Source organism: Penicillium oxalicum, chromosome I (assembly GCF_001723175.1).
Source record: "Penicillium oxalicum strain HP7-1 chromosome I, whole genome shotgun sequence".
Lineage (NCBI taxonomy): Eukaryota > Fungi > Ascomycota > Eurotiomycetes > Eurotiales > Aspergillaceae > Penicillium > Penicillium oxalicum.
In genome coordinates this window covers 1363473-1391006 of record NC_064650.1, presented here as the reverse complement: position 1 = coordinate 1391006, position 27534 = coordinate 1363473, and the positions used below count along the sequence as shown (strand labels likewise).

At 53.1% G+C, this 27534-nt stretch overlaps 8 protein-coding genes and 1 non-coding gene across 9 annotated transcripts; 2 read left to right on the top strand and 7 right to left on the bottom strand.

Moving 5' to 3' along the window:
* Window positions 1-145: 145 nt before the first annotated feature.
* On the top strand, window positions 146-1779 carry POX_a00473 (uncharacterized protein; the record flags this gene model as incomplete). Its single annotated transcript, XM_050109414.1, has 3 exons — window positions 146-235; window positions 301-1035; window positions 1114-1779. 3 exons carry the CDS (start codon window positions 146-148, stop codon window positions 1777-1779), a joined length of 1491 nt encoding a protein of 496 aa, XP_049973182.1.
* Window positions 1780-2406: 627 nt separating this feature from the next.
* Window positions 2407-3751, bottom strand: POX_a00472 (uncharacterized protein; the record flags this gene model as incomplete). Its single annotated transcript, XM_050109413.1, has 2 exons — window positions 2407-3166; window positions 3240-3751. The coding sequence occupies 2 exons, from the start codon at window positions 3749-3751 to the stop codon at window positions 2407-2409; spliced, it is 1272 nt and encodes a 423-aa protein (XP_049973181.1).
* Window positions 3752-4600: 849 nt separating this feature from the next.
* Window positions 4601-6171, bottom strand: POX_a00471 (uncharacterized protein; the record flags this gene model as incomplete). Its single annotated transcript, XM_050109412.1, has 2 exons — window positions 4601-5973; window positions 6051-6171. The coding sequence occupies 2 exons, from the start codon at window positions 6169-6171 to the stop codon at window positions 4601-4603; spliced, it is 1494 nt and encodes a 497-aa protein (XP_049973180.1).
* Window positions 6172-8282: 2111 nt separating this feature from the next.
* On the bottom strand, window positions 8283-9770 carry POX_a00470 (Transcription initiation factor TFIID subunit 6; the record flags this gene model as incomplete). Its single annotated transcript, XM_050109411.1, has 3 exons — window positions 8283-8828; window positions 8896-9314; window positions 9401-9770. 3 exons carry the CDS (start codon window positions 9768-9770, stop codon window positions 8283-8285), a joined length of 1335 nt encoding a protein of 444 aa, XP_049973179.1.
* Window positions 9771-10356: 586 nt separating this feature from the next.
* On the bottom strand, window positions 10357-11774 carry POX_a00469 (Phosphatidylinositol transfer protein sfh5; the record flags this gene model as incomplete). The annotated part of the gene is made up of 2 exons (XM_050109410.1): window positions 10357-11014; window positions 11113-11774. 2 exons carry the CDS (start codon window positions 11772-11774, stop codon window positions 10357-10359), a joined length of 1320 nt encoding a protein of 439 aa, XP_049973178.1.
* A 1820-nt stretch (window positions 11775-13594) lies between these two features.
* On the top strand, window positions 13595-13666 carry POX_tR034. Its single transcript has one exon. It is a non-coding gene; the product is annotated as a tRNA-Met (tRNA).
* Window positions 13667-14210: 544 nt separating this feature from the next.
* On the bottom strand, window positions 14211-15362 carry POX_a00468 (uncharacterized protein; the record flags this gene model as incomplete). The annotated part of the gene is made up of 3 exons (XM_050109409.1): window positions 14211-14325; window positions 14443-15163; window positions 15296-15362. The coding sequence occupies 3 exons, from the start codon at window positions 15360-15362 to the stop codon at window positions 14211-14213; spliced, it is 903 nt and encodes a 300-aa protein (XP_049973177.1).
* A 1247-nt stretch (window positions 15363-16609) lies between these two features.
* On the bottom strand, window positions 16610-21394 carry POX_a00467 (uncharacterized protein; the record flags this gene model as incomplete). Its single annotated transcript, XM_050109408.1, has 3 exons — window positions 16610-19715; window positions 19779-19888; window positions 19979-21394. 3 exons carry the CDS (start codon window positions 21392-21394, stop codon window positions 16610-16612), a joined length of 4632 nt encoding a protein of 1543 aa, XP_049973176.1.
* Window positions 21395-24716: 3322 nt separating this feature from the next.
* Window positions 24717-26913, bottom strand: POX_a00466 (uncharacterized protein; the record flags this gene model as incomplete). The annotated part of the gene is made up of 3 exons (XM_050109407.1): window positions 24717-24816; window positions 24897-26062; window positions 26134-26913. 3 exons carry the CDS (start codon window positions 26911-26913, stop codon window positions 24717-24719), a joined length of 2046 nt encoding a protein of 681 aa, XP_049973175.1.
* Window positions 26914-27534: the final 621 nt, after the last annotated feature.

Here is a 27534-nt window from a genome sequence, read left to right as displayed (position 1 = left end):
GACTCGGTCCTCGGATCTGGATGTTTACCGGTGTCTCCGCCCGGCAGAAAAAAAGTCTCCGCAACAGGGTGCGGTGTAGTCGCGATGGTCCCGTCCTCTGCGATCAACATTACTTCCCATTCCACTTGAATCCGTCAACAGAGAAATGATGGGATCCACTGGCCTGAGAGGGCCCAGTTTAGCCGCTGCGTTGGTGCGACAAAGGCTTGCTAACCACCCTCGATCAGTCCGATCGGTTCGTGAATCAAAGGAGCCTCATGCGGTAATGAGTATCACCATCTAATCACTGTGCCTTCCCAGATCTCTACTTTGAGGCCGAAGTATTTCCCCGGCCAGAAGAGTCAATTGACTTTGACATCATCTGCTACTATCCCATGGCGTTACACGACTTTGGCGGCGGGTCCTGCTGCGCTTCGCTTTAACTCGACATCATCTATCCCGGATCCTGCCCCCGTCGCCGAGTCAACGACTCCAATTGACCCGTCAGACGTGAGTTTCGACATTTCTCAAATCCCCGAAAAGATTGGATACTTGAAGGAGCTGGGCCTAGACTACGGCTGGGGGCCTTCCTCTCTGCTTCAATATGTCATCGAACACATTCACGTGTGGACGGGGCTTCCGTGGTGGGCGAGTATTGTCAGCGCCGCCGTCCTCGTGCGTATCGCCCTGTTCAAGCCAACCATGGGTGCTTCAGATACCGGCGCTCGTACTCATAACGCCCGATCCGTCATCGATCCGATCCGTCACGAGATGATGAAGGCCCGAGTGGAGGGGCAGACACAGCTGATGCAGATCAAGAAGGCGGAGCTGGACAAGATCCAGGCAGAGCACGGTATCAAGTCCTACAAGGCCTTTGTTCCCATGCTTCAAATTCCCCTGGGCTATGGTATTTTCCGTGTTGTCCGCGGTATGACCGCGCTGCCGGTGCCCGGGCTGTTGACCGAGTCGGCGTTGTGGTTGAATGATCTGACCGTGGCTGATCCCATGTATTTGATCCCTGTGATCACCTCTGGATGTTTATATCTCACACTCAAGGTATGTTGTGGTGCTTCTTCCCGCGAGATTCCATGGTGAGTAGAATGGTGCTGATCATAGGAAATATCCAAATAATAGAGAGGAGGTGAGACTGGTACCATGGATATCCTTCAAACCTCAGCTGGTAAAGCGATGCTGCTTGGTCTTCCTGCTGTTTCGTTCGCTTTCATGGCTTTCCAGCCCGGTGCCCTGCAGCTTTACTTCTTGTCCACCGGTGTGCTGGGTCTTTTGCAGGCGTATATTATCAACAACAGCGCCTTCCGCAGCGCAATGGGCATGGCGATTCCCAGGAGGGCTCAGGCCCCTCAAGATTTGAGCAACCTCGAGCAGCTGCAGGCTCGTCTGGCTGAGCTCCAGCAGAACCCAGAGAAGTTCAAACAACAAGAGGCGGCCGTCCCTGAATCCAACGTCAGCGCCATTGACCGCGTGCAAAAGAACATCTCCTCCTGGAGCTCCAAGGCTCGTCAAGAGGTCTCGGAGAAGTGGAGCGAAGTCAAGGGAAATGCTACCAAGAACGCAGATGGCTCCATCGCCGCTAAACCTCGCCTGAGCGAGGAGGCTCAGCGTGCGGCCGAACGATACGAGCAGGAGGCGCAGGCTCGCGAGGCTGCGCTGCGCGAGGAACGCAACCACGCCCGTCGGGCTGCGCACATGCGGGCTTTGGCCGCCGAGCGGGAGAAGGCTCAAAATGCGACCAAGAACTTCCAATCTGCTGGACGAAAGAGCCACTCGCGGAGAAAGTGATTTTCTCCTCGGTCCTTTTGTTTCCCTTCCCCTCGCTTCATCCTTTCCAATTGTGTATAAACTGTACAATTACGGCGCCTGGATTTTTGGACAGGGTCTTTGTCCTGTATTACTGAATAAGATCTCTTTTTTTCCATCTATTCGCCGTTATGTATGCATTTGTTGGGCTTCATCCTGATTCCCCAGCGAACACGATCCTTCATCCCATGGAGTTCGGTCTCCATGCGAGCCCACCCCCCCCCCCCCCCAAAAAATCCAGAGGATATGCTGGCAGTGGCGTGGTCGGCAATTAAACACGCACCGGTGCGAAAGGCATACAGTCGAGTATACCTGTCAATCTTCATGATAGATCAGAGCACACGAGCTTACATGTAACACGGAACATATAATGTGAAATTCAAGACAGGCTAAAAAGAAAGAGCCTCCATTAATGGAATTTGGTATCGTGGATATACGGATGGAAAATCTCCTCTCCAACTAAAGTGGTTTCTATTAAGCGGAGCTTGTCCTCTCCAACTTGGGACAAGTGACAGCCCTCCGGTCAAACATGTTCATGTCGAATTATCCCAGCGAACACAGACCAGGATGAACTCGTTCGAATGTCTGACTCTGCCCTCCCCTTCTAAATCAACGGAAAAGCCGTCGGCCTCCAATGCTGCCAGAACTCCAGGTCACGGAGCCCTTCACTCCGAGATTATCCATACTCAAGCCTGAGAAACCCACGCCGCCCCCTTCACCGTCACGCTTGTATCGGCGAAGGGCCTCTCGCAGATGGGACGGCAAAAGTTGACCACGATGGGGGTTGGGAGGTGGGCGGAATTCTCTTTTTGGGCGAAGGGGTGCTGAACTTGGTGTGGAGATGGTAGCAGGTTTGGAGAGGGATGGGGAGGGAGAGGCGTGGGAGACGGGAGGTGGCGCAGGGGAGGACGTGGAGTTGTTATGATTTTGATTGATTGGGGTAGAAGACAGTTTGTTGTGATCGGTGGCGGATGGCTCCTTTTTGATGCCGTTGCTGGTGGGAGCTGAGCTGGATGCTGGAGCAGGTGTGCTTGATGGTGTGGGCGTCGCAGCTTTGGCTTGGGCGGCGGCGGCGGCATCGGCTCTAGCCTGAGCGGCTTTCTCGGCGGCGGCTTCTTCAGCTTCAAAGGCCGCTCGAGCGGATTCATCGAAAGCGTCTGCCCATTCGGCCTGGACGGTGCGGGCCTTTTCGATCATCTCTCCGGCAAAGACCTTTGTGAAACCGTTGACTGTAGTTACCACACTGGCTGGAACAGATTGGGAGAGTGCATGGTTCACAATCCGACGGAGAGATTCTTTTCGAAGCTTGGCTCGTTTGAACAGATCATATCGCTCTGATTGTTGAGGGTTGAAAGCGTCGACCAAGATACTGGAGGAAGGTTAGTGAGCTGTATCAGAAAATCAATCCACTCTCCGAAAAAGAGAGGATCGTATCAACATACGCCAAATTCTTCTTCTCGGCCTCCGTGTCCGTTGTCCCTTCTTCCCTCCCCAACAATTCACCTTCATCATCATCCTCATCATCTTCGGCGTCGTCCCCTCCACCACCACCTGTTCCTCCCCCTCCTCCGCCCATCCCACCCCGAACCGAGCCCTCAGCATCCACAGATCCAAGCCGGCCATCCCCAGCGCGTGCGCTCATGGCATCTTCCCGCTCACGTTCCCGCTCCTTCTCGGCTTTACTTTTTCGCCCGCGCTTCTTTCCGCGCGCAGCAACCGCAAAAACTCCATCGGCACTGGCGCCCCCAATACTACCGGTGAAACTACCCGTCACACTGCCTGCATCACTGGTTGGGCCGAAGCTTCGATCCGCGGCGTCAAGACCATTGGGAAATGAGGTCTGTCGGAGAGGGTGCATGCGAGCCTTTTTGCCGAGGGGTTGTGACGCAGAGGAAGAAAGAGAGGGCCGCTTGAGCGGATTGGATGTGTTTGGATAAGGGGGTGGTGACGACATTGTGGCTCCCTCGATTTGAATCAAATCGGATTTCAAGATAATACAGATGTAGAAGTTTGCAGAGGGCGCTTGTAGAATTCGTGAGCGCAGATAACGTGCTCCAATGCGATAAGTGGGCCGATGGAGAATGCGAGCTCCGCAAGGTGCGGATAAATTGGATCGATCCGGGTCGAATCTTGCGCTTCGTGTTTGACAAGCGGACAGTTCCAGGTGATCTCAAGCTTGAAAATACCTTGCAGAGCTGATGGTGACCGGAGCTTTCTGAAGGACCAGCCTATGAGAAATGTGGTCGTGATAAAGAGAGTCGTGGTAAAAGGCTGGCGACGCGGTCAGACTGGAGGGATCTTGATCGCGTTGATTGCATGTCACAGACCGCCTTCCAAATACAGTAACTCGACCCTCGGTTGGAGGCCACTTCAAAGTAAGAAGCTTAATTAGACGCAGTCTCTAGATCTCTAGAGGTTAGTGTGATAGAATACGCCTCGGCCGTGCGCAAGGGCTCTTTACAGGTAATCTGGCTTATACTACTCAATCGAACTTGAAAAAGAAGCTTCACCATGACAAATCAAGAGTTCATTAGAATGAGACTTTCAACAGAAACACAAGAAGCCAGCTTGGGCTGAGCGCGACAAGGAAAAGACGCTCAAAGCAAGGACATGCAATGCTGCGTTCAATGTAATGACAGGGATAAATGTAATATTTCACGTGGATCCAAAGGAAGAGATCCACAACTCCAGACAGAATGTGCAAACAGACTACCAATCAAGCGTAACGATTGGCACCAGCGAACGGCAAGAGCAAAGACTTCGCGTTCGAGAACCTGGCGTATGAAGCCCAATGACTCGGCGTCTAGAACTTCTCTCCAAGACGAGGGGCGCCACCCTTCCAGTCGTCGCGCTCGTAGTAGCGGAAGACCAGATCGTATCCGTTCAGGTCGTGAACAATACGATCCACGCGGCGGTAACCCTCGATTTGCTCCATCTTGGGGTTACGTCGCATGGCCTGACGCTGGGCATGAAGCTCGTTGAAGCTCGTTGCATCGTTACCCAGGTCTTCGACAGAAGGCTTGGTCTCAAACAGAGTGATGCTGAAGCGGCCAGGCTTGAAGATGTCAACGACCTGCTGGATGATGTCGGCGGTGGTCTTGCCATTCTGCGAGTGCGGGACGTTGGTCTCGAAGGACGCGTATGAGCACTGCGGCTCCGGGGTCACGTGCACGGTAAAGTAGTGGGTGGGAGCATTGCCGTCCGGAGCAGGCACCACACCGTTGGCCGAGAATCCGCAAGGAGTGAACAAGTAGGCATCGATGCGAGCGTCGGGGAACTTGCTCTTCGGATAGACGTCGGACAGACCGCAGGCATCCGACACCACGGTGCCCAGAGCGTGCCCTTCGGTGGTCAGCTCGGCAGGCAAAGCATCTGCATCAGGATCCTCGGGGTCAGAGCCATTGTCGAACACGTCAAGGTGCTCGTCATCGACATTGGACTTGCGGTGACGCTTCTGAGCCACGGCTGTAGCGTGATCCAGGTAAAACTGCTTCGCATTCTCCTCGTCCAGGTCGGTCATCAGGACCTCGAGGGTCTCATCGTGCTCGTCGCAGTCAGCGATGGGAGCAGATCGGGGGAAGCTGAGGACCTTGGTCTCAGTCTCGGTGAAGCCGCCCTCACCATCTTCCTCCTTGGGAGTAGCTGGGGGGGTGAGCAAGGTGTGAGGCTCGGTCAAGTACAGATACCAATGCTCGCCATTCATCTTGCCAATCATGTAGGCACTTCCGTTCTGGAACAGCTTGTCCATGTTACGCACTTCATCGCGCCAGCTTCGGTGGGGCCCGCGTTGACGGTCTGGGAACAGGTAGTTCTTGCGGCTGTAGAAGACGCGGTAAGGCGCGGCGGCGACGGAAATACCGCGCGATGGCGGAGCCGTCGCGCGAGGGAAGCCCGCGAAAAGAGCGGCAATTTCCAGGATGCGGGGAAGACCCGACAGAAGAGTCGTGGTGCCACAGGTCTTGAGGATCAGCTTGTGGGGCCAAACGAACATGCTGGATTCGGACAGCAGGTAAGCGTCCACATCCTCGGAGGAGACAACGGACAGGACTTGGCAGTTGACCAGGTCCAGCATATCCTTCCAAATCTCGCCCGGCACCTTCTTCAAGCCTTCGGGGCCGGCAGTGCCAAGCTCACTGGCCGATGGCGCAAACCACACCTCGAGCAATTTCTCAGGGCCTATTTTTTGGAAAAAGAAAACCAGGGTCAGTGCGGTACTTCTCAAGAGTGACACACATGTGAAGCTACGATCTCACCTTCAAAGGCATTGCTCGAATCGAGGTCCTGGGTGGCCTCGTAATTGATAGTCAGAGACGGAGTCCCCGCGAACGACGACGGGGACTGCGTGTAGTTCTTCGGAATACCGACGTAAACCATTTTCGTAGATTGATGCAGTGGCAGTTGACGAGAGGAGAGATCAATGAACGAAGTCGAAGATGGTTGCTGTGAGTGACGTCGGACCGCCCTGGGAGTTGGTGGACAGAGACAAAAGGCTTTAGAAGCACTGTCTACTTACCCAGACGAACAAGGGGGCGATGCCCGTCTGAGAAGAGAAGGCCCTGAGGACGATGGAGAGAAGCTGGCTTGGCAGGCCAGACAGGAACAATCAACCTGGTAGACCGAAAGGGTCGCTAGGGAGGTCGAAACGCGAACGAGAGGAGCAAAATGTTACAGAGAATTGTGACTGTCAGTCCGGTACCCTCGTACTGGAAGATACCGATACCGATGAGAGTATCGGGTCTAGCAGACGAGAGTATCTGCTTGAGGAAGTGAAGAAGCGACGGAGCTATGCGACCACGTGAGTCGTGCTATCGGGGCCTGGATAACGAGGACGAGTTAGCTGGAAGGTCGATAGAACCGGCGCGAATGGGGGTGGTGCGTATGCAATGGACGATCAAAATCAATCAATTTGAGTCTGGCAATCCTGAAGCGTGTTGCGCCAATACGAACAGAGGGGGGGGGAAGGGGAGAAGTTCTGATGGAGGGGGGGCAACGCCAGTGTCGCAATCTTTTTGTGTGGATCGATGCCCTGCCCTCTGTGAGGGGTACCGAGGAAGGGAAAAGAAGACAAAACAACACAACGGCAGCCACACGTACTTTGCAGGCTTGGAGAGAAATCGCAGAAGATCCTTCGGGCTCATTAAAGGCGGGAAAGGAAGTTCGGCTTTAGAAGAGCACGATGTCGCGCGAGGCCACAGTCGTGAACATGGGAAGAGGGGTTGTCAAAAGGCAGAAAAAGGTTCGGTGTTTTTTTTTTTTTTCACTGACGAAATCGGCTGAAAGAGGAGCCCAACTGCGCTCACGTGTGCAATTGACTACCCGGTGAGCGATGAGACCGAGAGGGGATCGCTTTGCAGGCGAAAGAAGACCGAAGATGCGGACAGCTAATGGTCAATGAGCCCTCGCGCAGAGGAACGAAGAAGTGATGGCAAGAAAAATATTTGCCGTAATGGGCGGACTTGGACTGGGTGGTGAGCGATTTTGTCTGTGGGCCCGAGCTGGTGGGGCGCAGCGGATCAAAATCTCTGACATCAGGGAAGACGACTCGGTCAGTACGACATAAAAAGTGGGATGGCCCGGTCTCAGCCAACCCAACTCAGGCGCCGACCTACATGGGCTGATTGAAACCACGACAGCCTCCAAGTATGCACTGTCCCCGGTGATTGACGTCTGTGTTTTGAAAGAAGTTTATTTACTGATTAGATTATATACCACGTGGACCAGAGAGAGAGAACAGAAAAAGAGTAAATCGTAGAAAAAAAAAGAAAAGAGCAAAAAAGCCAAAAAAAACATGGAATGAATAGAGAATCTTGGCGCACGCGAGCGGAAACCCGGGGCAAAATACCAGATCCGGGCCAGTACCTTCAGGTGTGTACCTGCTTGGTAGCGCGGGATCAGCCCGTTGAGTGCCTGAACGCTCCTCCTACTCTCCGCGGGGGAACTCCCGAACGACTCTTCTGCAAACGGGGAGATCACATGACATTGCTCGACACGACCGCGGGAGCTCTCCGCGCACGGATACACATTACAGTGATACCCAGTCCATATGATTGATCCAACCGCTCAACTCAGGCTGAATGTGACGAGACTGGCGGTATCGCTAGTTTCTTGAACTCATGACCCGAGGAACATACTTCACATAATTCCACTAGGGCTGCTGTGGTCATTTCGGGACCCCGTCTGTTGCTCTGACATTCAAAGTCTTGCGAGTCAACCGCAGGTCTTTTTCAGTATCCAGCAATTGGGATAGTTCAATATATCCATCGCTGTGTGGATGGTGATCAGGAATGAAAAAAAAAAGCATCATCAGATTGTGAAAGATACGCCACAAGGGTCCATTTCTAAGTTCTGGCCTTCCTTTCCCTTCCCCCCGAAACGCCCCGCTCACAACGCCATGGCAAATAAATGTCATCAAATCCCTCCACGCCCGATGGCAACCCAATGAAAACGTGGATAAGGAAAAAGGTGGATCTCCAACGTAGGCGAATCTACGATTGCAGAATCAAGTGAGCCAGCTGGACTTCGTTGGCGTCGGCGATTTTCGAGGTGAGCAGACCGCCAATCTTCTCCGTTAACGTAGCTCGCATCTCGTCCGAGACGGTGTTGGAGTGGCCGTTGGTTAAGGCAGGGTGGGCATCACGCATCGAGGCCAACACGCCGAGGAGAGCGCTCAACACACGCTCGGCGGCCGGGCGACGGGCAGTATCGTCGAGACCATCCCCGAGAAGTTTGGAGTAGTCCTTTAAATTCGGGATGACCAGCACACGAATCACTTCAGCTCCACCCACGGCCTGTAAGCCAATCACTGCACCATAATGGGCCCCGAACGGCTTGGATGGATCGAGGAAGCTCTTCAAGCAGGATCGTACCAAGCGAGGTTTGAGCATATGAGAAGAGTGGGAGAATTTTTTCGCAATCAACCCGAGGAGCGATGCCGCGAGGTCACGCAGCGCAAACTGCTCGGACAGCTCGCTTGCTCCGCCCAGTTGTCGACCGACCAGGCAGGTCAGGATAGAAGGAACGAGGGAAGCGATCTGGGATATGTCAGTGGCGGTACCCTCACAATGACCCGTGGAGCAAGTCGGCGGCCGTTTCACTTACATAAGGATCGACGTAAAGAGACGTGTTTTGGACGAGAGCCTCGGCCATGTGCATCACTTGCGTCAAGACGAAAATGTCTTTGAGACTGTGCGTGACCTTCTCCGCGATGAATTGCACAAAATATGGCACCAATTGATGCAGGCCAGGGTCATCTCGCAAACTGGCATATGCCGACGTTCGGTATTCCTCGCTCGTTTCGTCCAAGAAGGCACTGCAGACCTTCTCGAAATAGAGCTGCAGCTCCTTCGAAAGGACATGCTTGACTGTGGGCTTCACCGCGACGTCGCCAGTGCCACTCATTGCCGCCAGGGTGGAGTTGGCATTCGGGCCCTTCGAGACCAGCTCGAGGTTGCGGGAGTCGGCGGCGGTCGGGTTCTGAGGGATCGATGGCTGGACGCCTTCGACAGCCAGCCAGTGACCTATGAAGCACGGGTGTCAGTCACAGCCCATCCAAGAAAGTCCCGTCTCACAAACAAATTCAGGGCCCAAGCGAGAGCACGCATACCTGTGAATGTGACTTCACGAGGAACCTTGGGCAAAGGCGCATTGATCAGTTTCTCAAAGTCCACCTCCTCGTCTTCGACGTAGAACAGCGGTTGACCTGGCCCCAGGGACGCCTCTCCAAATCGTAGCGGGCGAAGAGACTCATATCCATAAAGTGGCTCCACGTCCAAGTTCCTCAGAGCGTGAGAGATGTCCGATGTGGTCAAGAGAGTACGCTTGCCGTGGCGCATGCACTTGAGCGCTTCCTCCAGCACTTGCGCGACCCGGTATTCGACATCACGGGCCAGATTCTCCGTCACGTCGTGATTAAGATTCGTGATCCCGACCGATTCTGCGACATCGCGAATATTATCAGGATTCCAGACGGACATTGTGAATGAGGGGTGGGGTAAAAAGGGGATTCGGAGAGAAAGTGACAGTCGCGGTGGCGGCGGAGGTGACTCTGGGAGAAAGGATGGGTTCGCGGAGGTCCACGATTAGGGTGGATCGGGCAGTTTGCGCTCAATTCCAGGGTCGCATGCTGTGGATCCACCACATGCAAATGGAGCAGGAGAGGAAAGACTGATGAGTGCGGATATGACGATGGTCTCTGCTACGTCTGAGAGAAAGTGATGGGAGTCTCAGCAGATATAAGAAATCAAAAAGCAGGCAGTGGCTGCGCCTATGGTCGTCACGGGTGCCCGTAGTAGCTGGACGTAACAAGGGCACATGTGATCTCACTGGCCATGCCACAACTCAGTAGAATGGCCTAGCATCTACGTCTGAATGGCCGGTGATGAAAGTACAGCATTATTTCATGTGTTAATATTAGCTATTAATGAAGAATTCTACCGAACTTGGTTCCAACGTGGCTCGTTGCCTTCAGTACAAGCAAAGAGGAGCACGGAGGCGGCCCTCAATGCTCAGGGTATCATAAAGAGACTGTTGCAAAGATTCAGAGTGAGAGGCCCCCTGCCTTTACTTGGCCACCTCTCCCACAGGTTTCACCTCTTCCGTTACCACCGCATCCTTGGTCGGCTGACTGGTGGGCATGGCTGGCTGGTCACCGGGAGTGGCAGTCGCATCCTGGGCAACAGTCTGCTCACTCTTCTCAGGAGCCGGTGAAGCATTCATCTCACTCGCGACTTGGACAGGCTGGTTCTCACGGTCGACCTGCTCGGACTTCACCTCATCCTCGACGAGGGGCACCGTGCGCGCGCCATCCTTCAGCTCGGGGCCCTTTCCGCCGTAGGTCTTGGGGATCTGATCTCCAATGGCGGCGGGGAATTCACGAGCAAGGTTGGCGCCGTTCGCGATGGGGTGGAATTTGCGGGTGGTGTTTCGACTCAGGAAGAGCTTCATGGCGGAGAACATCCAGCCCATGATGGAAGGGACATTGACGAAGAACTTCTCGCGCAGCAGCTCGGGATAGGCGGTCGAGAACACCTCGATGGTCTGCTTGGTCGCCACACGTACGACCGGGTCCATGCGCAGGAACTTGACGTTCAAGTAGTCATGAACCTGGATCATCTGGTAGGGGTCCTTTGTGCCATCATAGTCGATGACCTCGGTGGCATCCTTCATCTTCAAGTCCTGCACAGCCATCTCCATGAGCGCCGCACGCCATTTGACAAATCTATGACACGGTCAGTATTGTTGCTCGCTGCTGGTCTCCCCGGTCTCTCCACAAAAGGCTTTTTTCTTCTCATTTTTCGTTTTTCATTTGCAACTTACTCGTTCGAGTCGGCGAATGTAGTGTTGACATTCTTGACAGCACCATAAATGTTCCAGGTGAAAACCAGGGGTCGTCCGTCTTGTTCGTAAGTGGTCAGATAGCCCAGACCGTTGTACTTGGCCGCACTGTAACGGCCCGACTCGACCAGAGCCATGGGGTCGGTCTGCTTGCGCCATTCCAGCGCCTTTCGCAGCTGATCCTGAGCCGCCTGAACATTTCCCTCATTGGCGCGGAGGAACTTGATCAGGACGTTGACGGTGGGCACGTCCTCATGGCTCTTGAGGTGCACCCCCCACATCTCCGAGTAGCCCGTTTCAGTCACAATCTTGGGCAGCTGTTCAAAGAACTGGGCCAGACCGGCAATTTTAGTGATGTATTCGGGCAACTCGGCCGGAGATGAAGACTCGGGCTTGGTCGCCTCAGAGAGAGGAGCAATGGGATCATGATTCGCAGTGGACAGCTCCTTCGTTGGAGTTTCTCCGGTGGGCTGCAGTGCTTGGGGCTCCGCTTCCTCGTTGGCGATAGTCGCAGGAGGTGCAGCAACGGGAGCCTCCAACGGCTGGTCGTTAGCTTGAAGAGCTTCGGGAGCTAGTGCTGCAGCCTCATCGTGCTTCTCAAGCTGGGCCGCTGGGGGCTGTTCAGTGGGTTTGGGGTCGGACATGGTCACAATGGATGAAGTTCCAGGGTATGAAGGGAGGAGAGATGACCGAGGGAGTATGAAAGGATGGACATGTAGGTAAACAAATTCAGGGGGGGGGGACGAAGAAAAAGAGCAACTGAGATGCAGGGGCTCGCTGCCTCGATCAGCCGGCCTGAATAGCTGGAGACCTGGACCCCTATGGATTATGCGACCAAGCGACCACAGACTCAGGAGTCCATCATCAGGACTGGCAATTACTGGCAGCACTGGCAGCACCGACCTGTCAATTCTGGAGTCGGGCCAGACCTCCCCACCATCCTGACGGTCCTGAGGGGGCGGTATCTGAAACCAAGGACATCGGAGTCCAAATACACAGTCGATTGACACCGCATCTCCAGAGCAGGGGATGGACTCTCACGTCCTACTACCTCTTGTGTGGTTGTGAAAAGTGCCGGGGGGGGGGATTCCTACATGGTGTGACCACCGGACAATTTCCCTGTGCCGGACACTCAATTAGAAGTCCACGGGAGTTTAAACGAGGATGCCTACTAAGGGGTATCTACTGTAGCATGTCCTCTGGACAAAGTCAGCCATCCACTCCCAAAGACAAACAGAGAGTGGGACCAGAACCGGATCCATTGTGATCCTTCACATTATTATCTTCAATTTCTTCACCTGGTCCGGCATCCTGCACTGTAGAATCATGTGCCGCGCGATCGGAAACATTAACCGCCAGCGCGGGCGATCTCTATTCACTGATGCCCTAGCGCAGATGTAGTAGTGGAGTAGTTATTTGACCCTCAAGAGTTTACGTTGCACCTTGCATATGAAATAATGTCTGCAGAAGTCTTGTGGAATTATCATCATTCTTAAGCCGCAGAGGGATCGAGATCGGATCATGAAAGCTAATGAAGCATAACTACTGTAGGTCCGACCAGACCAGTATGACCAGCCCAGGATGAGATTTTTTTTTCTTTTTTTTGGACTTTGCACCAGAGTTCCAATCTATCCTTACGCTAAACATGTGAGGGACCGACCATTCCAGCGTTGCAGAACCTTACAGTTGTATCCTTCACAACCGCGCCTTTCTCTCTCCATCCTGTCCGACCGATAGTCTAGGTTTACACCCCCTGATTACGGGATGAGCAGCTGAATTCAAGACCCCATCGTACCGAGTGCCTGCAGTCTTACCCCATTTTTCTATACTGTTCCACCGTCGTGAATACCTTTCAAGATTCCCCTGCCCTGACAGGAATCTCGGCCAAACCGGGGTGTCCTACGAGGACCGAATTCTGGCACTCTTGCATACCCGGGCTCTGGGGGTTCGAGATCAAGTATATCTCACAGACATCCACCTCGACTGATGAGCAGAGTCCAACAGCAACCACCACTACAACATCAATTTTAACCCACCAACCCAAACCCCAACCAAATTGATCACTTGAACCTACCGACCGAAAGCTCAACTGGAACCCCCGATTCAAAATTAAACGGGTACCGAGAACAACAAAATCCACTCCCTCTGCACCCAAACAAGTCTAGTCCCCCCACCCTCTCTCAAGCTAACCCCCAATCAAGTTACCACCAAGAACAATCATAGAAGCCCCTCTGTCCAATCCAATCAAAGCAGGTTATGTAAGATGTATACTTCCGGCAGTCTTGCCGTGAATAGTGGACACTCAGGCAGCTTCAGTTCTACAGGGCCGCTTAGCTTAGGACCTGACTACTACCTATGGGGATGGATGCACTTTTGTGCAATGTTGCTCCGGTTGTTCCCCCCCCAATTCCCACCAATCCACTACCAACACAAGACAGAATGAGTCACGCTTTCCACATAACAAAGCAAGCTGGCGCATAGGAAGCGCGTCGGGCTCATAACCCGAAGGTACCTGGATCGAAACCAGGGCTTGCTATTTTTGACTTTTGTCTATTTCTCTCTCTCTCTCTCTTTCTCTCTTTTTGTTTTTGGCGACCTGGGCTTTATCTTGGAAGGGTATTGGGTTAGGGTTGGTGCACCACGCTAGACTTCCAGGATACATGGTCAGACATGACTGTCACGACGATATATTTCGAGTATACATCAAAATGATGAGTAATAATAACAACAGCCCTGCATATCATCGAGGACAAGTACTACTGGTAGGTGTTTTCAATCCAGTATTATTTCAACAGATGGGACAGAGGCCTTAGGCTTGGGAAATGCCATTCTTGGAAGTGAAAAGCTCGGGATAAATTGAAAAAAAAAAAACTTAAAAAAAAAAACTTCGCCAGGGAATATGCATTGAACTCAAGAGAAAAGATAGGAGGTTGAAAGGCCACAGAAGAAAATGATCGGAGAGATCCAATGGGTCCAGAACAAGAGGCCCATACCAAGGACTAACTCAGTCTTCATGTGAAGCGAAAAAGAAAAAGAGGAAGAGGGAGGAGACCAGAACTTCAGACATTTGCTCATAAAGCTTATTGCCCACTACTCCGGAACTGCTCAGGAATACCGGGCATGGCGGGCGCAGGACCAGGACCGGTTGTATCCTCCTCCTCGTCCATCTCATCCTCATCAAGTTCCTCGGGATGCCTTGAAGATGACAGTGTTAGCCTCGATACAGCCTTGCATTCTTCCACTCAAAAAACAAAAAAGAAAGAAAGATAAAAAAAACAAACAAACAAGAACTACGAGATTCCTCCAACTTACGCAAGAAGTTCCTTGATATTCCGCATCTCGTAGTGCTTCTTTCGATGTTCCTCAAACTGGCGGTGCTTCTCCTTTGCTTCCTCGGTGGTGATGAGATCGTTCTCGGTCGCACCCACATCCCCGTTGGACTCTGGCTCCACCACAACATGTTTGTCGCTCTTGTGTGACTCGGTGCTCATGCTGCGCTCGCGATAGATCCTCTGAGCAGGGCCCTCTTCAGCAACGGGGTTCTCTTCCGCCTCGCCAAGCTCCAGGTCTGGAATGTCGTCCTCGGACACGCCCTTCTTGTGGTGGCCCCCGCGAGTGGTCTTGTCGAGTTCATCAACCACCACGTCTTGCGCGTCGATCAGGCGTTCCTGGGCCTCCTCGAGCTGAATCTCCTCTTCATCCTCGGCTGGATCGTAGTGCGGCGCATACGGAGTCTTTGGTTCATCGATCTTCATCTTCGCTGTGCGTTCCTGCTCTGTCAGATAGAGATTCGCCTCGTCCCATTTCAAGCGTGGCTCATTCTCATCATGCTGACTCGCGTGTGATTGCCGACGCAACTCAGAGCCCGGTCGCGTGGAGGATGATCGTCGCCGGCCCGCATTGACCAAGGTGTTTTGGAGTGTCAACTCCTTGGTGTCGCCAGTTTCAGTCAGAGGGGAAATGCTCGGCCGCGCTGCAGCCACGGGCGCAGACACGGGAGCAAGTTGGAAAGAGTTACTATTCTTCAGGATACCTAGACAGCGTCGAAGAAAATGAATGCCATCAGCATACTGATGATGCCCCGCCCAAGCTGATCTTCTCTCCTTCTCTTGCCCCCCTTCCCCTCTTTCTCTCTCTTTCCTACTCTTTCTGAGGAGAAACTCACCTTTAGGTCGAACGTGAACATCGTCGGTGCTACGAGCCTTTGAAGGCATGGTAGGCGCAGTAGTCATGGTGGGCGGAGAGTCTGACGGAGAAAACGCTGACGCTGTCGAGTTCTCCAAGTGGACGATGTCGCCAGTTTTATTTGGAGGGGTTAGGCCGCGCGGGATGACTGAATAGCGGGTCTTTTGAAGTCAGATGAGGTGCGACTGTTTGAGCGCAAACAAGTTCCCGTCTGCGACTAGGTGAGAGAGGGAGAGAGGGAGAGCAGGAGTTGGCGAGGTTCAGATGTCGAGAAATTTACAAAGGTCAAGATCAGCCGTAACGGTCGATTGTCAGCTGCGTGAAGATGTGCAGATGGGAAGGGCACGTGGGGTGTAATGACGTCGGGCTTGGCGCCTGACGTCTTCCTGCAGACAAGAACCTCAGTACGCCCCGACTCCGACTGGAAACGAGAGTAACTAGTCAACAAGATACATCCGCAGCCCTGCAACGGTTCCATGGATCTTCGCCTGCTTTCCTTGCACAAGATACACACTATGCATATAACACTCCTGCGGGAATTCCACGTCTAGGTCGGGTGAAGTTCCCGGTAAAAATGGCAGATTCACAACTAGATATATATATATTTTTCCTTCCCTAGGTGGTCCATCCATCTATTCGTCCGATGGCTTCCAGACGAGAGGCATGACCATGGTAATCCTGCTGGCTCGCAGAGCCATAATTGATCAGATCAGACAGATTACGAAATTATCAGGCAAGGATGCCATCATGCTTCAGGATCCATGGACGCACGTGCACACAGTATAGTATACCAAAACTGACCTCACTCAGATGATTCCCCCTCGGATTTTAGGTATACCCAGCGACCGTAGATTCTTTTAAGACTCTGGAATGCAACAGGAGAGATGAGAGACCAATTTTCATATCTACGGAGAATATCTCCTGATTCCAAGTCCACATCACGCCAATGCAAAGATGATCACCCTCTAAGATCTCACAAATTGCAAATATAGAAAACATGATTGAAGAAGGGGTATCTGTGTATGCGCATAATCATCGAATGAGCTCAAGGCCTGCCTCGACCTCATCTGAGAGAAACAAGAAAGCCGGGCGAAATGAAGTGACAGGTGAGAAAGAAAAAGAGAAAGAAAAAGAAAAAAGAAAAAGAGAAAGAAAAAGAAAAAAGAAAAAGAGAAAGAAAGAAAGAAAAAGAGTATCAAGAGAACATGGAGATCGGTAGAAGGATGTAGACCCATAAAGGCCGATAGAAATGAAGAAGGAATAACAAAATGACCCAAGCCCAAGACTGAACCTGTCATGCAATGGAATCAAATTCCTCTCGCTCACGGAGCCGGTTGCGGGCAAGAACATCTCCGCCATTAGCTGAGAGCTGCATCCAGTGCAGTGCCAGACACATACTCTGTGGGTCGGACTTGGAATCTTTCCCACGCATATACATCATCTCTGCCTTAAAAGTGTCCCGTGGCCGAGTGAGAGGTAAGGTGACCCGTTGGAGACGCTCGGGATGAGTCAGATAGAGAATAGCTAACTCACGCTGCGCGATGGGATTGCCTTCCTTGGCTGCGATGATCCACATTTCCGCAGCATCCTCAATTGCGTGGCCCGGGCGAGCGTGGAAGTCGGCACCGGGAGGAGGATGTCGGCGCAGAAGCTCTTGAGAGACGATCCGATCTGCAATTTCCACCATGCCATGGCATAGTTCTCCTTTGAGAGCCAAAGCAGCCAGACCAAACTGGAAAAATGCGGTTTGGCCATCAGATTTGTTGAAGTACTCCGCAGGGACAAAAGCGGATATGTACTGTAGATCTCGGAAGAGAGTCTTCGGCTTAACCTCCAAGATCAGATTTCGGAAAGCGGCAACGATTTGCTCTTCCGACGGGACAGTATACTCGGAGGGCATCGAGCCAAAATTGGCAGAGACAGAAGGAATCACTGAGGGAAACGCAGTATTTGTCTGGAATCGGGATGGCGCACAAGAATCCGAGAACCTTCTGCGAGTTGGTTGCGCCCGGGAAATGCCCCTGTGCCTTGTCTCGTCCTCTGAAGCGCCTGTCGTAGCATCGACGGGCGACATCAATGAAGCAATCACCATGGACCGCAAGTCTCTGAGAGCGTTGAGCTTGACAAGGGGATTGCCATGACGCGAGAAGACATCAAGAAGACGCCGAAATACAGCCTGATAGGAGAATGTAGGCAGGTGATCTTTTCGAGGAGTGTCTTGGACACCTCCCGATGGGTTTTGTTGGGCAGGCCCCCACGAGCGGTCAAGCGATCGACTTCGTTGCGCTCCGGGTGACCGTCGCTGATTTTCGAGATGACTGGATCTCTTCTGATAGTCTGAGTAGAATCTCTGGTAGGAGGCATTCCTCTGCATCTGGGTTTTCACCGGCGGATGGCCAAGATAACGGGTGAACCAGGCGTCCGTCTCACTACCGCAACTCCACACGGGAGAGCCCAAATCGCTCAAGAGAAGGCTTGTCAAGTGCTGCCGAAGATCTTCCATGAACTCGACCTTACCATGTGTCTTCCGCTCAGAATGGCGAGGTTGACGGGTAGCGCCGTCACTGATCATCGAAGGAGGCCGAGAGTAAGCGGTGGATACGCTGGCCGCGTAGGTAGAGTGGCCTTGGTGCGCTGACCAGAAAGAACTGTACGTATCGCTGGTTGAAGATGACGCAGCACGGCTGGGCGACCCCCCCAACGAGGAGACATCAAACGCGGCCAAGTCACGGTGGGATCGATACTTGTCTGAAAGAAGACTCTGAATGGACTGTTTGTGCCCCAGAAGAGGGGACAAGTCAGGAGGGCGGTTGTACGGATCAGTCATAGGAAGATTGGAGCTGTAAAGATGATGCGTGTGAGGCTGATCGTCACTTGCCCCCGTGGATGGTCGTGGAGTTGTAGGTATTGATAGACCAGGGAAGGGTCGGCATGCATAGCCATCGTATCTCACGCGCTCTCTTTGAAACAACTCACTTGCCCAAAGGACGGGAGTCTCTGCCATGGTTTCCCCTACGAGCCGATTGACGCTCGAACGTACCTCATAGCAGAACCGGTGGATACGCTCTTCCCCCTTACAAAAGTTGTCGATATTGCTGTGGGCCAGCCACTTGCGGGTCAAATCAACCTGCTCATCGGACAATTTTCGGGGGCCACCTTGACTTGAGGGTGCAGTCATCATTTTCAGTATCTGTACCTCGGGCTTCTGAAACAAAGAGCCGCCTAGAGAACGGGACCCGAACCTAGACCGCGAATCTTCCGGTAGTTCTGTGGTTTGCGGGCGCGCAGTCGGAATCATGGTCAGAGCTGTGGTCACATTTCGAGCTTCCTCATATCGCATAGAGTTCTTCACGTCGGTCATGTACCACATCTTGACACGAATCTTGGACATGGTAGCCATGAACGATTTGACACGAGCCCGAATCCGGTGAAGGGTTTGTTCCAAGAGCAAGAAATCGCTCTCGCATTGCTCTATAATGGCCACTGACTGTTCCAGCGAACGCATGCAGGATCTGTGCATAGGATCCAGGATCCAGTTGTCGCCGACCGACGGAACAAAGCTCGAAGGTTGGCACAGTTGCCGTGACGCATTCCACCAATAATGGGCACTGACAAAGTCCGAGTTATGCTGGGCAGAGAACATGGCCTGATTGAATCGTTGCCGTAGTGTCGCCGAGGCCACCCTTGAGTCCAGGATGTTTTGGGTTGATTCTCCTGACTGATGCCAGTGACCCTCACGGACAAGACGAATAATAGCCTTCTGCAAGGCTTCGCGATTGTCCGCCTGGTTCTGCTCGATGCGGGGAGTGTCATACTCACTGTCCGCTGTTGGCTGGCCAGCCGTAACAATGCCCGCGACCGCACGGCCGACGCATTTCACTGGAAATAGTGTCCAATGTTCTTCCGCGGGGTGGTCCAAGGTAATGCGTTCACTCGGCTCATCTAGATCGCTCATCTCAAAGCGAATCCGTGCGGCAGCCTCAAAGATCTCATCGTTCGAGCGAGTCACAGGCGATGAATCTGCCTGGGTGGAATGTGTATTTCGAAATGTGGGCGGACAAGGTTGCCCGAGATCGGATCTTGCGTTCTCGTCCCCTGTCGGTAATGCAACTCGCGATCCGGTCCAGGTCACATTCAATGGGATGCCAGCGTACGCTGACGATGGATTGACCGGGGATCCTAGCTTTGGAAATAGAGCATCTAACAATGTGATTACATCGGCTGACGATAAAAGGAGGAAGTTTGCTGCTGTGTCATCGCCAAAATTGCAGTTCGTCCCCGCCTTGGCCTCGACGGGCAACTTTGCAGAGGGCTGTGCAGATGAATGGTCGACCTCGAACCGAGACAGCATATTGTCCACATGCGCTTTAACCGAGGGGCGAAGTATCGACACATGATGCCTGTCGAGCACTTGATTTTAGTAGTGACACCGAAATCGGAGACTTGGGCAGAGCCCCACGTACATTGATCGTAGGACAGCAAAAACTTGAGAATATGCACGGAGCCCGACTTGGCCAAGCAACTTTTCGCGGGCGTCTTTGCGGATATGGAAATCCAGTAGTAGCCCGTGGGTCTGGAAAGTCCAAAGTAACATGGGGTCAGCCTCACCCGTAACATCAATTCGCGAACAGGAACCCCAAAACGGGTAACAGAGGGATCGTACCTCGGGATATGTCAAGGCGCCGTAGAGGAATTTGGGGAAAAACCACTGCACGAAAAGATACTCAAGAAAACGGCTGCGACTGTCAGTCGATTCCAATTTCTGAAGAACCGCTCGAGCAAAGCCCAAGACCGCACTGGGAAATCCGCCGTCAGGGTCATCCAGCATATCAAATAGGCCGTCCATTGCAGAGGCAAAAAACTCCTCGGCCACATCCGTGCGTAAAGGGTCCAAAGCTTCCGGAGTAAAATCCAAACCAGCTGGGCTAGCTGTGTATTCCAAAAGGAATGCACCCGTTTGTAGAACATCCATCAAATAAAGCTCGAACTTGGGCCGGGCTTTCCAATTCTGATCCGTGGCCCAGAATGACAGGACCTGACCGACTAAAGGAAAATATCTACTGCTGCCGTGGGAGATTAGTTGCGCGCAGACGGTCGACCACACATCCAGCCGGAGTCTGGACTCGGCAGACTCGGATTCCAACGGTGCAGCAAACACATTACAAAGCAAAACGGTCAAAGGATCCGTCCGTTCAAAGGCATACGCATGGTTCTTGAAAGAGACAGTTTGCGTTGAATTTCGGTTCACTGAGTATTGGCCACGGAACCGGGACGATGAGGAACCAGCAGCAGAGAAAGAAGAAGGAAAAGCCGGATCTCCCGAGTCCAAAGAAGAGGCCGGGAAGACGAACGCGGCCAGTTGAGGGGACGTGAAGCTGCGAAGACGATTAACCAAAAATTGGGGATCCGACCGAACTCGCTGCAAGATTTCCAGTGTGTCCATCTGGGATTGGGGGCTGAGCTGGTGAAAAAAGTCCAGGGAAAGATTACTTTCAGCATCCACGGACGACTTTGGATCATCGGACAGGTGTCCATCCTCATGGGTTTGCGTGTTGAAGTCGCACGACTCCTGAAGGTCCAAAAGTGTCTGGTAGAGAGTGACAAAGCTGGATTTGTCGTCATGCTTGAGAGCTTCGATCAACCCCCTTTGAACCGTATTCCCCACGCGGATCATGCGCGACAAAACTCCAATCGATACCTTGGTCGCGCGCAGACGAGAGTCCAGGCGCCGGCTTTGGATGCGCTTTTGGCGACTTTGAAGATATCGCCGGGCAAATTCCTCAAATACGATCGAGGGGGTATCACCATATGTTGGTGGAGATACCGGCATTGCGATGGGTGCAACCGGGGGCCTCGATCCCTCCTCAGGAGCGCTGAGGATTTCCTGTTTGGGGATGGAGCGGGCCGAGCCATCCAACTCACCTGGGCCCACGGTTGGGTCCGCCCTCCGAGCGGACTCTTCTGGCCTCACAAATGGCGCTGGGGGTGACGCGCATGGAGAAGGAGGCAAAGGAACCGACGCGGGATCTATCACTGGAGACAGAGTATCACTGGGCACACCAGCTTGACAAGCGGACATAGGCGCGGCTGTGCGGGAGGAAAATGAAAGAGGAGAAGACCAGATCAGATTAAGGAGCCAAGTACGGGGGGAGAGATTCAGGCACCAACGGCCGCCGTGCTGAGGCAAGAGAGGCGCTCATTTGCGCCCCCCGACGTTGACGAGGCAAAAAAAAAAGAGGCAAAGGATAAAAATTGGCAATTTGGGGCATGTATATGAACGGACAGATCACTCACTGGGTGCTGAAGCCAGCGATGACAAGACCTTGCCAGACTGATGGTCCAGCATTTCGTCACCGGTCCGGTAGACGGGCGAAATGATGCAGTCGCGAGATGGTCCTGGCCGCAGCGGGTGGATGCTTATCGCATGATTCTATCGCGGGGTAGATCGCTGACTGGACGGCATAGAGCGATCGATGGGTGGCGCCGTCACGGACGGGGGAGAGAGCACTGAAGAAGATGTCCAGTATGTTTCACGATAACTAGCGGGGAATTGCGACGGGGGCGGGATAAGTAAAGAGTGTATCTCCAAGAGGATCGCAGATTACAAGGGATCAAGCCCGCAAGACGACTGCTCCGATTGACTAGGGACGACCGCTCGGATGGACGGTCACGTAACGGTGAAGCCCAGCAACGGGGACGGTGAAGGAGCAGAAGGTTTCAGTCAGAGAACGGGAGAAAAGAGGGGATAGAAAAGGGCAAGGGTGGACCGATCACGAGGAATCACGAGCAGACACTGTCTGGACTCTGGTGTGTGGTGTGGTGGGAAAGAGGATGACCAGAAAGGTCCGCAAATCACGCGCAGCGTTGGCCAGCGGACCGATCGAATCGTGTGCAAGTTGTTGCTGCAGTATGAAGCGACTCGAAGCGGACTCTTGCAGACGGCTTGTCTCAGAACGATCGCGCCGGCTTTGCTGTCACTCGAGGTTCAGGTGTGGTCGCGGGCGTGGCAGGCGTGGCGGCTGCCGGCTGAGCAAAAACGTACGTGGAGTACCTTTCGAGTGTCCTGGTTGTGTCTGGAAGGCTGGAAGGGCTTACTTTTTAATCTCAAGCTTACGGTACGAAGTGCTGAGAAGGTTGAAATGCAGGACTGTCAACCTGGTGGACGTGAGGGGTTCTGAGGCGGGCGCAAGTACACATCAGGCACACGCCCCTCAGGTCGATGTACCTCACCTGGCTGGACATGGACCGACCATGAGAAAGACAAAATCTTGCTGGTACTTCTCGTGTCGTGTGAAGGTCGAGGAGACTCTCGAATAGAGTTGTACACGGCAAGGCTTTCGGATCACATCGTGGGGTCTCGGTTGGTCCGCGCCTACTGACTTCATAGTGTACCCCTTCCAGCTGCATCCTCATCGTATCGAACTGCATCGGGGCAAGCTTCTTCAGCCTGGGCCTCACCACGTCTGGAAAAAGGGACATTCAAGACCCACAGAAAGTCGACAGGGAAATCCATCTCAGCGCATGGCTTGAACGTCTCGTCCTGGTCTCTTGAAATGGTGAATTCGGATCACCCAGAGTACGATTCCCTAGTCTAGAGCATCCTTGCGCGAGACCTTGGAAAGCCCTGAACACCTTCTCAAGCCTACTCCGAACCCATTCCCAAGCTTTGGTGGATTGACACATGAAAGTTTGAAGGAGAGGAGGTACAGCGTGTACCTGAAGTGGCCCTTTCAAGTCACCTACACTCGGTAGCAGCATGTCCTGCTTCCACTGTACACCCTTCGCAGGACCTCTCGTAACTTTGATATTGACCCAGCCTTTAGCGCTCCCTGCCCGGGTAATTTGGCCTACCGCACCTCGTTTCCACCGACTGCAACCTATCATTGCATCAACTGACCATGGTACATGTCCCTGCCTTCCCAATCAGTAGGAATTTAGCACTCCCCCTTGTACCCTCTCTACTACAGTACGCCCGCGATGCGCTGGCACTACATGCAGGAATGAGGTGGACAGGGTTCCAACTCGAATCATGATTCGTCCACCCACCCTCCGGAGACCACGAACTGCGGGAGGCGTGTGGCCCCGTCGACTCTTAGATGAAGTGTCACTAGCGACTCAGTGAGTAGCGTCGCTCGCGTGTATCCGGGCAGAGTTCAACATGCTTGTTGGCAAAAGCGGATCATCTTGCTGGTCCGCCGTCCAGCTGTGGGGGGCGGACGACGCCAGTCGTTGGTCGATCGGGATACCAGATCGATCAAATCATCTCCAAGGAAAGCGCACAAAATGGGCAAGTCAGGGATAAAAGGGGAGAGGAGGGGAACCAATCGGTAATGATGCTCGAGGAAGAATACTGCGCAAGAACGGTGAGTGGAAGAAAGGAGGGATCAACAAAAGAAACGAGAGAGAAAAAAAGAAGGGGATCTTGCGGGAAAGGTTAAAAATCCGGGCGCAGGACATACGGGCGCGAGGATGCTTGTGGAGTCGTCGCATCAGCTGCAGTGAGTTAGCCTCTCTGCTGAGCTCCGGATTGTCGAGAACAGGCTGCGATAGGAGCCCCGTTCAAGCCGACTAGGATCGTGATCGACAGGACCAGAGGCAAAGCAGGCTGACCACGAGAAATCTAGATTCCATACTACGAGAATGAAAACTACAGCAGTCTTTGTCCCCCTCGACAGCACTGAACTCCTTTAGCCACTACAAATACTACTGTAAATTCCGGATAGGTACCTATGTACCCCACCAGACACATTTAAACATGCCGGGGCTGATACTTGGAGGAACCTTTCTCAATGAGCTCGGCTGAAATGATGTAACACGAGATTGGGGCAAAAAGAAATAGGCACCTAGACGTCCACGAGTGATGGAGCCAACGCGGCAGACTGAGGTAAGAAATGTGGGCATGCAGGAGGGGCCCACGCACTGTGTTGTTCATCATCCAACTGCAGTCCACATGATAGCATAGCTAACATATCTGCAGGCCACGTTGCGTGGCTCCGATCTCGGATGCAGCTAGCCTATCAGTCGTGCCACTTTTCTGGTCGAAGTCCTGAGAGCTGCCAGCATCCTCCAGCTGGCCCCCCATGAATACTCGCGAATAGCAATCCAGACGAATGTGTCGTCCATCCAGGGCATTCAGGAGGTCGACGAGTTATGGAAGAGTCTCGAATTCTAGCCATCAGAGGTTGGTGACATGGCCGCTTTTAAACGTGGAAGCATAGGGTCTGACCATGCTTGGATAATAAGAATTCCCGCTAGAAGTTTCCTTACCAGTACGCCAGGGGATATAGACAGTGACGCCGTGGAATATGCATTTAGTATGAACGACCAAGATGACCGATCAATGCCCCATAAGAGAATCGTATTCAACAGGGAGCGCCAAAGAAACCCACGACCGTCTTGTCTCATTGCCAGACCCATTTCTTGTCTGTCTCTTTTTGGCCAACTCGGACAGCATATTGATCAAGGGTAGCTTTGAGGGTATTCCTGGGGACTTTGGGAAACCTATAGCATGAAAACGGGTTAGGAGGTGCAACAGGGCCGGAGAAATCACGTGGGGGAATAGGCGACAATGGGTAACGAACCGTTTCTTCAGAATCTCAATAGTTCCAACCTTACCGAGATCGCTGGCTTCAACCGCGGCCCGAAACTCGCCCAGCTGTTCCGGGGGGAAGGGCTTTTTGGCCTTGCCACCACCCATGATGGACTGTGCAGCATTGGCTGGAAGAGGTGCGGCCGCTGAATTGGTCACCCGGAACACATCGAGAGTGCTCTTACTGGAGAGCGCATGTCGTGCTTGAGCTGGGGTCGAGTCCACGGGCTTAGGCTTCTCCCAGTAAGCCGTAGAGAAAGGGTCGATCGGGAAGCGAACCGTATCGGAGATGGTTTCGATTTGATATCCCTTCATCTCCGGGGTCACGCCATCAGCGGCCCAGCAGATTCCACTGCAGTTGGGCTCCAGATCCCCGACTATGAGCCGGCGCTTGCCGCCAAGCAAGGCATCATCTTCATCATCGAGGAACTCGGCCATGTCATCATCGCCATCGTCACTTTCATCTTCGTCATTTTCAGAGTCAAGGTCTTCGCCTTCTTCTTCGGGTTCCTCCCACTCCGCCTCGGAGTCATAATCATAGTTCACATGGGGGAGGCCGCGATGATATGGGTTCCGTGCGAGCCTGCGCGCAGATACCTCGTCGATTTGCCGAGTAAACGTACCCTGGTAAGGAGGCCGCACGTCCTCTCCGAATTTCAAAACCTTCATAGGCACCTGACGAAGAGCCTTGTGGGCATCTTCAGCTGCCTTGTGCTGGTCTTTAGGGTCGAGATCCATCAACAGATCGTCACCAGCGTTCTGCATCCTCAGCAGGAGGTCCTTCACTGATGGCCGCGGACGGCCACAGCGTCTTCGAAAAGGCATGTATTTAAATGTTTCCGAAGGCCGGAACGAGACCTTGCGAGGTTGACTTGTGTCGCTCGTGCTCAGGGTTGCGTCTATCGCCTGACGAACGTGCTCGAGAGCTTGAGGGTCTCGTTCAAAGCGATGCAACGGCGCGAGCGTAGTATGCGAATGGAGGTAGAATTCCGGAAAAGCCCTTTCGTAATCTGAACGCGTCGGCTTTGCGGTACTCTCATCACTCTCCGCAGCGACCACCGCGGGGGTTTTGGCCAGGATAGGGCTCTCGTTGGCTGGTGCGATTTTGGGGCCAGGAGAGGATGGTTTGGCAAAGAAAGAGTTAAGCTTAGGTTGTGCCTAAAAGATGATTGGTGTTAAAAGACCATTGTCAACCGTATGACAGCAGGGGTATTTCAGCCGGTACTTACCCTTTCCTTCTTCAGCTTTTCCTCCTCTTTTCGCTTTTTCTCTTCTTCTTTCGCCGCCTCTTTGGCAGCCTTTTCCTCATCCTTGGCTTTCCTCTTCTCTTCCCTCTCCGCTTCTCGTTTCTTTCTCTCCTCTTCTTTCAATCGTCTCTCTTCTTCTCGCTCCTCCTCGCGCTTCTTCTTCTCCTCTTCCTTCAATCGCTTCTCTTCTTCTCGCTCCTCCTCCCGCTTTTTCTTCTCCTCTGCCTTGATCCGCTTCTCTTCATCCTTCTTGGCCTTCTCCTCTAGTTTTTGCCGCTCCCGAGCTTCCTTTTCTTGCTGTTTGGCATCCAGACTTGACGGAGACAGTTTTCGCTTCTTCGATGCAGGAGCCGAGGCTTGATCTGTTTTCGCCGGAGACCCAGAGCCCAGCTGCCGAGAGTTTCCGTTTTCCACAGAAGGTATACACGCGGGTGTGGATTCTTTTGGTCCTGACATGATCGCGGTGGTGGTTGTACTATTTTCCACCACAACTTGTATGCGTGGAGCGTCACCCCAGATAGGCTCTTGTTCACGTGAGTGTATCGTTTCTTTTGTCGATGCTGTGACGGCGGGGTCCTGATTTTCCTGGTTCTCTGTGTCGTAACTCACGGCCAAGACACACTTATGTCCGCTAGGTGATGATTCAATTGAGCCGTGGGTATCGTTAAGAGATCGTTTCCGGGGAATCAGAGATGAAGATATTGGCAATGGTTGCTGCTGCTGTGGCTGTGATTGTTGTGTGGGGGGAGGGGATAAGCTCATGCTTGATTTCATCGAGTTGTTGTCTTGAAGGTGACGCGTTTCCGTGCTGGCAATTCTACCGCATTGGTCCTAGCAAGGAATATAGAAACAAACTTTCGGGGGAGTCGGGAATTTGAGATGAAAGTGCTCCAGGTTGATTCAAGTGTGTGTCGGATCGGGACAATTGTGCACAGGGCAAGTTAGCAGCTCACTCGAGGGCCACCGTTGTTCGCTCGTCGAGGTCGTTTCGATCTTGGAAGGGGGAAATTGTGGACCGCCGGGACGCGTTAATGGATTTCACGCGCCGCGTCCGATAAGGCACGTGCTCCATTAGGTAACATTCTGATATTGGCATCCATCTTGCCGCCCTAGCACCCGGTCCCGGTCCCGGCCTGGTATGAAGGTGTTAATTTCTCGTACCTACGCAACTAGGTAGGATTAAAGGTACTTTAATCGCTTTGACCACGAAAATTCACTCCATTGCTTTTCTGCGCGAGGTCTATTTCTCTTGATTGAGGATTTCACTTGCATGCCCTTGCCTGGTCGAAGCCATGCTATCGACAAGAATCAAGATCTTCATGGCTTCTCACTCTCTGCCGAAGCATGAATAACAAAGGGCGTAAGGTCTCATTGTTGTTGAGA